Source organism: Xenopus tropicalis, chromosome 8 (assembly GCF_000004195.4).
Source record: "Xenopus tropicalis strain Nigerian chromosome 8, UCB_Xtro_10.0, whole genome shotgun sequence".
Classification (NCBI taxonomy): domain Eukaryota; kingdom Metazoa; phylum Chordata; class Amphibia; order Anura; family Pipidae; genus Xenopus; species Xenopus tropicalis.
This window is the reverse complement of record NC_030684.2, coordinates 142177497-142190626: the sequence shown is the minus strand read 5'-3', so window position 1 is coordinate 142190626 and position 13130 is coordinate 142177497. Positions and strand designations below refer to the sequence as shown.

The following is a 13130-nucleotide window of genomic DNA, read 5'->3' as shown; positions in this document are numbered from 1 at the left end:
GGGGGAATGAGTGATACATTGGGGGTGGGGAGGAAAGGAGATCTCACCATTAGCATAGGAAGGGGTTCCTTACTGTAACGACAGTCAGATTATGGGATTCCCTACCCAGAGAGGGGGAATGAGTGATACATTGGGGGTGGGGAGGAAAGGAGATCTCACCATTAGCATAGGAAGGGGTTCCTTACTGTAAGGGCAGTCAGGTTATGGGATTCCCTACCCAGAGAGGGGGAATGAGTGATACATTGGGGGTGGGGAGGAAAGGGGATCTCACCATCAGCATAGGAAGGGGTTCCTTACTGTAACGACAGTCAGATTATGGGGTTCCCTACCAAGAGAGGGGGAATGAGTGATACATTGGGGGTGGGGAGGAAAGGAGATCTCACCATTAGCATAGGAAGGGGTTCCTTACTGTAACGACAGTCAGATTATGGGATTCCCTACCAAGAGAGGGGGAATGAGTGATACATTGGGGGTGGGGAGGAAAGGAGATCTCACCATTAGCATAGGAAGGGGTTCCTTACTGTAACGACAGTCAGATTATGGGATTCCCTACCCAGAGAGGGGAATGAGTGATACATTGGGGGTGGGGAGGAAAGGAGATCTCACCATTAGCATAGGAAGGGGTTCCTTACTGTAAGGGCAGTCAGGTTATGGGATTCCCTACCCAGAGAGGGGGAATGAGTGATACATTGGGGGTGGGGAGGAAAGGGGATCTCACCATCAGCATAGGAAGGGGTTCCTTACTGTAACGACAGTCAGATTATGGGGTTCCCTACCAAGAGAGGGGGAATGAGTGATACATTGGGGGTGGGGAGGAAAGGAGATCTCACCATTAGCATAGGAAGGGGTTCCTTACTGTAACGACAGTCAGATTATGGGATTCCCTACCCAGAGAGGGGGAATGAGTGATACATTGGGGGTGGGGAGGAAAGGGGATCTCACCATCAGCATAGGAAGGGGTTCCTTACTGTAACGACAGTCAGATTATGGGGTTCCCTACCAAGAGAGGGGGAATGAGTGATACATTGGGGGTGGGGAGGAAAGGAGATCTCACCATTAGCATAGGAAGGGGTTCCTTACTGTAACGACAGTCAGATTATGGGATTCCCTACCCAGAGAGGGGGAATGAGTGATACATTGGGGGTGGGGAGGAAAGGAGATCTCACCATTAGCATAGGAAGGGGTTCCTTACTGTAAGGGCAGTCAGGTTATGGGATTCCCTACCAAGAGAGGGGGAATGAGTGATACATTGGGGGTGGGAGGAAAGGGGATCTCACCATCAGCATAGGAAGGGGTTCCTTACTGTAAGGGCAGTCAGGTTATGGGATTCCCTACCAAGAGAGGGGGAATGAGTGATACATTGGGGGTGGGAGGAAAGGGGATCATTGTCTTTCACTATACAAACAGTTTTTTGCCTGAGTTCCCCTTTAATCCCAAGGAGCACAGTGAAACCGGCCGATTGGCCAAGACACAAAGCCAGCAATGTACCAACGTTACTAATGAATTTATTTGCTTATATCAAGATACAAATGTAAGTAAAGGTAACTAAGGAGCGTTGCTATAAAATGCACGGTGGCGGCCGCGGTACCAAAGTGGCGCCCTGGGCAGGTAGTACAAAGGCTACATACATACAGGTAGGTACATATAGAAAAAGGACTTGTGCAGTAATACACTGGAACGGCCGGAGTATTGCTATTTACCAAACAGACACCCCCCCTCCTGCAAAGCCTCCCCCGCCGGCTCTCTCTCTCTACAACATGATCTTGTTCATTTAAAGGGGAAGTTCATTGCATTATCATTGCTATTAGCCCTGCAGTTCGGCCATCTTGTATCTGCTCTCTGAACAAAGCTCCGCCCACTTGTGTTCAATAAAGCTTTACCAAAAAAAAAAAGTAGAACGAGAGAGAATTATAGAAGAAATGGCGGAAGCAGGTTACACCTTAAGCTCTAATGATAAAGAGCTAATTATGAAGGTAATGTATCCCTATAAAGGGGAAGTAAAGCCTTCTCAAAATGTCTAAGAACTTCAGTTCTGATGCTCCAGAAATCAAAGTGATCGGTGGCCATGCTGTCTTCTCTCTGCAGCGAGATGTAACTCTTAGGAGCTATGTAAGCTTGTTTCTGATTGGTTCCTACTGTAGAGAGAAGAAAGCACGGCTTCCAATTGCTATTTCTAGAGAATGGGAGCCTGGGCTGCCACATATAGCAGGGGGCAAGTCCTGCAGCTCCTACCTCAGCCAATCAATTTGTATCTCCCTGGTGTATGTGCCCCACATTTTCTACTACTGGGTGTAATTCTCACATCTACCACTAGGTGGAGCATAGATACCTACTCAGCAATGCAGATGATTTCTAAGATCATTTTGATAGAGAAACCTACCCCAGCCTTCAGGTAACCTGCTTTTTTTGGAAGGATAAGGGGGTGTCAGGACCCACTGCCTCTCACTGTAATTCATGTATTTGGGGTGTCTGTACCCTCTGTCTCTCCCTGTATAATGTGTTTAGGGGAGGAAACGTTGGACTAATGTTGTAGGCTAAGGAAGCAAACTTTTCTATGAAAGACAAACACAGCAGCCAGGTCTTGCTTTACTGCACTCTGCTGCCATAGACTTCTGTAAGTCAGATTTAGACCTTAATAAGCCTATGGAACCCACGTTCTTCAGTTCCTTTGCGCTCATATTTTACATCTGAAATGGAATTTATGGCTAATTACAGCCCCCTGGCCAACCTAAGTCTCCTGGGACTGGGATGGGAACCACTTGCCGGCAGTGAGGTTTTGCAAGAGACGGGTAAGTAGGACAGCTAGGGATGACGGGTTTAACGCGGATATCAAAATATAGAAATATATTTATATATATATAGAAACGTATTGCTCTTCCTGCTAATGAAAAGAGCCGTAGTGTATAAAAACAGTCTGTGCTAAGGTTTCTGGTGGTAAAGGTAAGTGCCCATTGCTGACACCCTATGGAAACCCACCTAAGGGTAAGTAAACCCCATCTCCCACCAGTACTTATCCTGGCACTGAAGCCCTTTACTTCCTGTTCCTGGGCTGCTCTCTCCCCCATGGGCAGATGAGGGTGGAGTTTGGCTAGTACCACCCCCTGCCTGAACATAGGAAGCAGAGCAGCCCAGCAGCAGGAAGTACAGTCGAATCAAAGTCATGTATTTCAGTAGGAGATTGAATTCACTACCCAGGAGGAGATTCCCAGTGGAGGCTAATGGTTTACTCAAGAAGACTTGCCCTTTAATTTGTTTTCCGAGTCAATATATAAACTGGGCAGCAGCTAAGTTCCCACAATCCCTTTCCAGTTAGACTTTATATCTAAAACACATCCTATCAATCTCATAACAGTCTGTCTTGGTTCCAAAGAGGGTTGTTGGCCGCAACTTCTTTAGAAGAATTTAGTCCAATTTAGAAGCCGAGTAATAAAGTTGTTTGCCCCGACGGACAGTTGTCAGAATCCTATGTCACTGCTTCACTCAGGCTGAGGGTTCCAAAGACTTCCAAAATGGTCTCTAGCTTGGGTACAGAGCTCCACACACATCACAAGTCTCTTCCTGATGGGTACAGGGTTCCTCAACCCTCGCAGGTCTCATAGCTTCTCAAATGTCTTTCATGGGTACTGGGCTCTTTGATGCATACAGAGCTCCTCAAAGGTTACTCCTTGAGAGGTAAAGAGCTCATTGATGAGTACAGAGCTCCCTAAACACTACAGATCTCTTCCTGATGGATACAGAGTCCCCAACCCTCAACAGGCTTCATGGTTCCAGAGATTGTCAATGGATCTCTCTTTCATGGGTTCTAAGCTCTTTGATGCAAACAGAGCTCATTGATGAGTACAGGGCCCTCTAAACCTCCCAGGTTTCTTCCTGATGGGTACAGAGTCCCCAACCCTCAACAGGCTTTATGGTTCCAGAGCTTGTCAATGGATCTCTCTTTCATGGGTTCTGAGCTCCTTAATGCATACAGAGCTTATTGTGTACAGGGCTCCACAAACCTCACAGGTCTGTTCCTGATGGGTACAGAGCTCCCAACCCTCAACAGGCTTCATGGTTAAAGAGCTTGTCAATGGATCTCTCTTTCATGTGTTCTAAGCTATTTGATGCATACAGAGCTCATTGATGAGTACAGGGCCCTCCAAACCTCACAGGTTTCGTCCTGATGGGTACACGGCTCCTCAATCCTCCTTCATGGTTACAGAGATTCTCAAAGGTTTCTCCTTCATGGCTAAAGAGCATTTTGACAAGGTACCTTCTTCAATGATAAAGAGCTCCTCAAGGATTTCCCCTTCATGGCTATAGAGCTCCTCAAAAGTCTCCTTCTCCATCATGGGCAAAGAGCTCCTTGATAGGTACAGAGCTCCTCAAAGGTTTCTCCTTCATGGCTAAAGAGCATTTTGACAAGGTACCTTCTTCAATGATAAAGAGCTCCTCAAGGGTTTCTGCTTTATGGGTATAGAGCTCCTTAAAGATTTCTCCTTCATGAGTAAGAAGATATATAGAGCTACCCAGCCTCAAATGTATCTCCTTTATGGGTACAAATCTCCCATACATCTTATTTAGATGTTTATTGACCTTGAAGGCCTCCTCTTTAGGTGGGTAAAATTCCCCCAATGACAATCATGCTTGGGTGTTGGTGCCCAGGAGCCTGAGACATTTGTAGAGCTCTGTACAGAATTAGATTTCCCAGTTCCCATGCTGCCATATCAAGCTGTTGCCCTCGACAAACATCACATGAGTGAAGAGCAGTAACGAGTATCTATGGGCGAGCTAACAGTTGGAGGAATGAATGTTTCCAAGCTGCCCGGCCGCCAGCATCAGGATATCTTTCTTCTCCTTGTGGTACCGCAGCTCCTTGCCGGCCAGTCGCGCCTCGTCCAACTGTCGTTCTGTAGATGCCAGCTCTCTAGCCAGCGTTCCCGGGGTGTCGTGCTCCCGGTTGACCCAATCCATGGCCATCTGGTTCCTCATATCGTCGTCCAGGGCTCGGTGAGAGTAGTGGGCCAGGACCTCCTGCAAGAGAGAGCAGAAGTCAGCATAGAAAGAGAGAGTGCTCTTGTGGAAAACAAGTGAGGGGGGAAAGAGAAGAATATGAGGACATCTATGGGGGGGATTGGGCTAACTGCAGCCAATGGAAATACGGCAATGGCTACACTCATTCCTTATTGGGCACCTACCTGGCGTGAGCACTGCCTCTCTCGCATGGCTTTCAGACTGCCGTTCCAGTGCAGCAGTTGGAAGACCGTCATCAGCTCCTAGAAGCAGAAACACGGGGTCAGGAGAATGAGAAACAGCTGCACGCCCCCCCCATCTGCCACCCAGAGATATATGGCTTTGTCATTGGCTATTTATAACTGGGGGAAGGGGGGTGGGAGATTTATAATGGGCTGACAGGGGTACTGTGTTGTGCTCTCAAGTAATTCTGTTATTCAGTGTAACATGGAGAGCAGCTGTCTTCTCTATACCAACCTGCAGGAACCATAACGAGCTTACCCAGGGGGAGGTTCCTGTCTGACCAGGGGAAAGAGAGCAGCCCAGGAGCAGGAAGTACAGAGAATCAGAGCTCTGTACCTGGGTAAGTACTGGGGGGAAGATTGGATTCACTTACCCAGGGGGAGGTTCCTGTCTGACCATGGGAAAGAGAGCAGCCCAGGAGCAGGAAGTACAGAGAATCAGAGCTCTGTACCTGGGTAAGTACTGGGGGGAGATTGGATTCACTTACCCAGGGGGAGGTTCCTGTCTGACCATGGGAAAGAGAGCAGCCCAGGAGCAGGAAGTACAGAGAATCAGAGCTCTGTACCTGGGTAAGTACTGGGGGGAGATTGGATTCACTTACCCAGGGGGAGGTTCCTGCCTGACCATGAGAAAGAGAGCAGCCCAGGAGCAGGAAGTACAGAGAATCAGAGCTCTGTACCTGGGTAAGTACTCGGGGGAGATTGGATTCACTTACCCAGGGGGGGTTCCTGTCTGACCATGGGAAAGAGAGCAGCCCAGGAGCAGGAAGTACAGAGAATCAGAGCTCTGTACCTGGGTAAGTACTCGGGGGAGATTGGATTCACTTACCCAGGGGGAGGTTCCTGTCTGACCATGGGAAAGAGAGCAGCCCAGGAGCAGGAAGTACAGAGAATCAGAGCTCTGTACCTGGGTAAGTACTGGGGGGAGATTGGATTCACTTACCCAGGGGGAGGTTCCTGCCTGACCATGGGAAAGAGAGCAGCCCAGGAGCAGGAAGTACAGAGAATCAGAGCTCTGTACCTGGGTAAGTACTGGGGGGAGATTGGATTCACTTACCCAAGGGGGAGGTTCCTGTCTGACCATGGGAAAGAGAGCAGCCCAGGAGCAGGAAGTACAGAGAATCAGAGCTCTGTACCTGGGTAAGTACTGGGGGGAGATTGGATTCACTTACCCAAGGGGAGGTTCCGGAAGGAACTAATGCACACGGACCCTGGTCAAATCCCTTTAAAATGCTTTCCCCAAACGCCCAGTTCAGACTCCCCAACACTAGGGCCACAGATAATCACCTGGAATTCCAGCATGGATTTCCCTTTGTTGGACTCCAGCATAAAGCGGAAGGCACCGATCCCTGTGTTCGGGTTGTCTGCTTCCTCTCGATTCCCCTAAAGCAAACACAGAATGAGAGTATGAGATTGGTAGGGCAGGTATACACTGTGTAGGAGCAACTGCATGGGGCTGAACTACAAATCCCAGAATCCCCCTGGAACCTGTTCATCTTGCGGAACTTTACATCACTCACCCACAAACTATAAACAGCTTTCATTCTGTCGCACACAAGGAAACATGGGGGGGGGCAAGCAGGGCCCCAGGATTAATTGCTAATCAGTAACATGAATTTAGGGGAAACTATGTGCTACGCACAGTAGGGGGGGGCAGGGATTAAACCAAAGCAGCTGGGTCACAAGTTTGTGTTATTGCTAAATGTTTCTATTGTATGTTTCTATTAGTCCAAGGTGCCGACCCACCAGCGAGTTATTATACAACTGCAGCCGCCCCTCCATCTGTTCTGCACTGCGACGTCTGGCTTTAAGGGGAGGCTGCAAGTTGTAGTTTAACCCATATGTCAAACACAATAGCCTTAAAGTACTATATACTAGGGTATGTGAATCTAATTCCCCCCACTGCTTAAGCAAGATGCAAAGCTCTGATTCTCTGTACTACCTGCTCCTGGGCTGCTCTCTTTCCCATGGTCAGGCAGGAACCTCCCACTGGGTAAGTGAATCCAATCTCCCCCCAGAACTTACCCAGGTACAGAGCTCTGATTCTACTTTATTTCTACCTGGGGGAAGGGGGGTTAAGGATTGATTTAGCCAGGGAGGTGCCCTTGTCTGACCATGGGAAAGAGAGCAGCCCAGGAGCAGGAAGTACAGAGAATCAGAGCTCTGTACCTGGGTAAGTACTGGGGGGAGATTGGATTCACTTACCCAGGGGGAGGTTCCTGTCTGACCATGGGAAAGAGAGCAGCCCAGGAGCAGGAAGTACAGAGAATCAGAGCTCTGTACCTGGGTAAGTACTGGGGGGAGATTGGATTCACTTACCCAGGGGGAGGTTCCTGTCTGACCATGGGAAAGAGAGCAGCCCAGGAGCAGGAACTACAGAGAATCAGATCTTTGTACCTGGGTAAGTACTGGGGGGAGATTGGATTCACTTCCCAGGGGGAGGTTCCTGCCTGACCATGGGAAAGAGAGCAGCCCAGGAGCAGGAAGTACAGAGAATCAGAGCTCTGTACCTGGGTAAGTACTGGGGGGAGATTGGATTCACTTACCCAGGGGGAGGTTCCTGTCTAACCAAGTGAAAAAGGACAGGAAGGAAGTGCACAGAATGAGACTCCTGTACCTGGGTAAGTACTGGGGGGGGGTCCAGCCAATAAGATAACACTGAGAGCTGTAGGTATAAGAGAGCAGAATACATGGCACAATACTGCCCCCCAACCCACAAGACTATAGGCCATGCAATAGGGTTGACAAGATTAACACATGGGGCTATTTTTTCAGCCTGTGCTGCAACAGGAACATAAAGAGTTCCAGATGGCCAGACACGTTCCTGCCGAGCCGTGGGACTCTCCGCTTACATTGAATGTGGCCAGGGCTTCGCACACGCTCTTCTCTATGAACTCATCCGTGATCCTGCGAGAAGGGTGCTCGTTGAACACGGAATTCATTAGGGCGATCTTGGCGGCGCTTCTCCTCGCTTCCGCTTTGGTCGGACAGAACTAGGAGGGAAAAGAAACAGGCACAAGTGAAACCAGAGAACAGAATTGTAGGACACGTTACGCACTCTGGGTGCACCGCACAGTGCCCAGCCTATGGCTGAGGGTGCCCACCTCAACACCCCACTCCCCAAGACTTCTATGCCAAACTCAATAGGCAGCTTCTGATTTTTGAATATAACATAGGGCAATTTAAAGGGCAAGTCAGATTAGGGGGAAACCTCAGCTCATCTGTATTAATCATTACTCAAACCTCCCTCTGGGGGGTACAGAGCTCTGATTCTCTGTACTTCCTGCTCCTGGGCTGCTCTCTTTCCCATGGTCAGGCAGGAACCTCCCCCTGGGTAAGTGAATCCAATCTTCCCCCAGTACTTACCCAGGTACAGAGCTCTGATTCTCTGTACTTCCTGCTCCTGGGCTGCTCTCTTTCCCATGGTCAGACAGGAACCTCCCCCTGGGTAAGTGAATCCAATCTCCCCCCAGTACTTACCCAGGTACAGAGTTCTGATTCTCTGTACTTCCTGCTCCTGGGCTGCTCTCTTCCCATGGTCAGGCAGGAACCCCCCCCTGGGTAAGTGAATCCAATCTCCCCCCAGTACTTACCCAGGTACAGAGCTCTGATTCTCTGTACTTCCTGCTCCTGGGCTGCTCTCTTTCCCATGGTCAGGCAGGAACCTCCCCCTGGGTAAGTGAATCCAATCTTCCCCCAGTACTTACCCAGGTACAGAGCTCTGATTCTCTGTACTTCCTGCTCCTGGCTGCTCTCTTTCCATGGTCAGGCAGGAACCTCCCCCTGGGTAAGTGACTCCAATCTCCCCCCAGTATTTACCCAGGTACAGAGCTCTGATTCTCTGTACTTCCTGCTCCTGGGCCTGCTCTCTTTCCCATGGTCAGGCAGGAACCCCCCCCCGGGTAAGTGAATCCAATCTCCCCCAGTACTTACCCAGGTACAGAGCTCTGATTCTCTGTACTTCCTGCTCCTGGGCTGCTCTCTTTCCCATGGTCAGGCAGGAACCCTCCCCCTGGGTAAGTGAATCCAATCTTCCCCCAGTACTTACCCAGATACAGAGCTCTGATTCTCTGTACTTCCTGCTCCTGGGCTGCTCTCTTTCCCATGGTCAGGCAGGAACCTCCCCCTGGGTAAGTGAATCCAATCTCCCCCCAGTACTTACCCAGGTACAGAGCTCTGATTCTCTGTACTTCCTGCTCCTGGGCTGCTCTCTTTCCCATGGTCAGACAGGAACCTCCCCCTGGGTAAGTGAATCCAATCTCCCCCCAGTACTTACCCAGGTACAGAGCTCTGATTCTCTGTACTTCCTGCTCCTGGGCTGCTCTCTTTCCCATGGTCAGGCAGGAACCTTCCCCTGGGTAAGTGAATCCAATCTCCCCCCAGTAACTTACCCCAGGTACAGAGCTCTGATTCTCTGTACTTCCTACTCCTGGGCTGCCTCTCTTTCCCATGGTCAGGCAGGAACCTCCCCCTGGGTAAGTGAATCCAATCTCCCCCAGTACTTACCCAGGTACAGAGCTCTGATTCTCTGTACTTCCTACTCCTGGGCTGCTCTCTTTCCCATGGTCAGGCAGGAACCTCCCCCTGGGTAAGTGAATCCAATCTCCCCCCAGTACTTACCCAGGTACAGAGCTCTGATTCTCTGTACTTCCTGCTCCTGGGCTGCTCTCTTTCCCATGGTCAGGCAGGAACCTCCCCCTGGGTAAGTGAATCCAATCTCCCCCCAGTACTTACCCAGGTACAGAGCTCTGATTCTCTGTACTTCCTGCTCCTGGGCTGCTCTCTTTCCCATGGTCAGGCAGGAACCTCCCCCTGGGTAAGTGAATCCAATCTCCCCCCAGTACTTACCCAGGTACAGAGCTCTGATTCTCTGTACTTCCTGCTCCTGGGCTGCTCTCTTTCCCATGGTCAGACAGGAACCTCCCCCTGGGTAAGTGAATCCAATCTCCCCCCAGTACTTACCCAGGTACAGAGCTCTGATTCTCCGTACTTCCTGCTCCTGGGCTGCTCTCTTCCCCATGGTCAGACAGGAACCTCCCCCTGGGTAAGTGAATCCAATCTCCCCCCAGTACTTACCCAGGTACAGAGCTCTGATTCTCTGTACTTCCTGCTCCTGGGCTGCTCTCTTCCCCAGGGGTAGTTTTGTAATGGGACTAACACTAATACCACCAAGTTTCATTCCAAAATGAATGGGTCTGCTATAGGGAAAGCTGTATTATACAGGGGGCCCCTATAGAATGGCAGTAACATATAGGGGGGGGTCACTATAGGGAACAACATAAGGGGGTCCTCTTACCTGAAAGCTCCCAAAACAGCTGCCCCCCGGCAAGGTGACGTAGCACACATACGGAGGGCTGTTACTCGGCACCATCTCGTACACAACCAGCGCGCCGTTCTTTAGCTCCGCCCCTCTGGTCTGCTTCATTTGCCAAAACTCCTGGAGGGCCTCCACCACATTTACTGTGGGAAACACAGAGAGATTGAATTAACACTGGGGCGCTAATGTGCTGATGAACTGGCTTCCGCTACACTGTATCAAGAGCCTTTAGATTGTAAGCTCTTGCGATTGAGGTTGCTATCCCTTTAAAGAACGCAATCTGCCCGGGGGGGGGGGCGAGGGCAGTAGTTAGACTCCGGTGCTCGGGTTCTGCCGGAGAGATTTATCCGTCAGGCACAATCCAAACATCCGGATCCTTCCCACGGATTTTTGGCGAGATCTCAGTTGGCGTTAGGACAGAACGCGCAGTCATACTCGTGGGGTCTTTGTCTGAGGAGCAGCACTTGGGGGGGGGGGGCACTTGCCTCCTATTATCCAGCCTACAACCTGCTACACGGTGCAACTCCCAGCCACCTTCTGAGCAGGCTTTGGCTATAAGAGCATGCTGGGAGTTGAAGTCCAGCAATAGCCGGAGGCCGCCCTTGTGCCCATTACCTGTATTGCCCCTATATATATATATATATATATAATTACCCCCCTGAAGAAATCTGCCCTTCTCCCTAGCAGCCCCCCCATGGGTATATCTGTCTCCCATCCAATAGAAAGGAATTCTGCCCCCACCAATGTTTAACCCCTTTATACCCCCATAGCTGCTTGTGTATATACTGGAATTGCCCCCCCCCCAACCCCATGCATAACTGCCCCCACCTATATCATTACCACCTAGTACTTATAATTGCCCCTCTCTGTAACAATTGCCCCACAGACAGTAGAACTGCCCCAGAAGGCACTCACCCCTCCCGTAGCCCTGGGTGTGCTTAGCGAAGCTCCTCACTACGGCCTCCACCGCCTCCCTGAGCACAGCCGGGTTCCCCCCCGGATTCCCGAGCCCTAGTACCCCCGGGACCCCCGGGCCGAGTGGGGGCGGAGGAGCCGAGGCCGGAGCTGCGGAGGCCGCCAGTGAGGAGAAGGAACCAGCGGTCACTCCGGGCCTTAGAGAGCGCAGGGTCCCTGCGGAAACACCGGGCCCCACCCCGGGCTGAAGCCTCTGGGCTCGGAGCGAATCCATCAGCGGCCACCACCGAGATAACGGGCCCGGGGATATAGGGCTGCCACTCACTGCAGTACAGCCAATCAAAAGGGTCCAATCTAAGATGGGGCGGGATATTTGCGCAACAGAAAAAGAAACGGGGACATGGAGCTGCCATTCACCCAGTACAACCAATCAGCTGAGGGAACATCAAAGAGGGATGGGCTAACCCAAACCAGCTTGGAGCCCGTCAGGCGAGGGAGGGGCGGTGTTTGCCATCAGGACCGCTATTAGGGCGGGACTTGGGATCTGTCAATCAAATACTTGTATCGCTCCTGCCAGTATTATGTGGGGCTGCCAACCCTGCTTGTCAATCACTGTAGGGCGTGGCTATTTAATTATGTACGCGGCGTGCACTCTTACTCAGGGGAGTGGCTAAAATATAGCGGCGCTACGATTGGTTATAATTATAACTGTGATAATTATGGCTTCCTCACCAATGGTAAGGCTTTGGTAAAGTTACATTGTATTAACTGGAGTTGCGCCTCCTATTGTTCCTATATGGGCACAGAACCCCTCAGTGACTGCTAATATCCTTATCATTTACAGTAGGGGGTACATTATCCCTTATAATACATGAGTGATACTCAGAGTTCCCTGTATAACTCAGCCTGCAGCCTTGTGCCTTTATATGGGGGGCACAGAACCCCTCAGTGACTGCTAATATCCTTATCATTTACAGTAGGGGGTACATTATCCCTTATAATACATGAGTGATACTCAGAGTTCCCTGTATAACTCAGCCTGCAGCCTTGTGCCTTTATATGGGGGGCACAGAACCCCTCAGTGACTGCTAATATCCTTATCATTTACAGTAGGGGGTACATTATCCCTTATAATACATGAGTGATACTCAGAGTTCCCTGTATAACTCAGCCTGCAGCCTTGTGCCTTTATATGGGGGGCACAGAACCCCTCAGTGACTGCTAATATCCTTATCATTTACAGTAGGGGGTACATTATCCCTTATAATACATGAGTGATACTCAGAGTTCCCTGTATAACTCAGCCTGCAGCCTTGTGCCTTTATATGGGCACAGAACCCCTCAGTGACTGCTAATATCCTTATCATTTACAGTAGGGGGTACATTATCCCTTATAATACATGAGTGATACTCAGAGTTCCCTGTATAACTCAGCCTGCAGCCTTGTGCCTTTATATGGGGGGCACAGAACCCCTCAGTGACTGCTAATATCCTTATCATTTACAGTAGGGGGTACATTATCCCTTATAATACATGAGTGATACTCAGAGTTCCCTGTATAACTCAGCCTGCAGCCTTGTGCCTTTATATGGGGGCACAGAACCCCTCAGTGACTGCTAATATCCTTATCATTTACAGTAGGGGGTACATTATCCCTTATAATA

At 50.2% G+C, this 13130-nt stretch overlaps 1 protein-coding gene across 1 annotated transcript; it reads right to left on the bottom strand.

Annotated features, from left to right (window-relative positions):
* Positions 1 to 1485: 1485 nt before the first annotated feature.
* On the bottom strand, positions 1486 to 11803 carry lix1l (limb and CNS expressed 1 like). The gene is made up of 6 exons (XM_031891016.1): positions 11467 to 11803; positions 10531 to 10694; positions 8087 to 8227; positions 6522 to 6617; positions 5178 to 5255; positions 1486 to 5013 (listed from the first exon to the last, which is right to left on the bottom strand). The coding sequence occupies exons 1-6, from the start codon at positions 11738 to 11740 to the stop codon at positions 4771 to 4773; spliced, it is 996 nt and encodes a 331-aa protein (XP_031746876.1). The 5' UTR covers positions 11741 to 11803; the 3' UTR covers positions 1486 to 4770.
* Positions 11804 to 13130: the final 1327 nt, after the last annotated feature.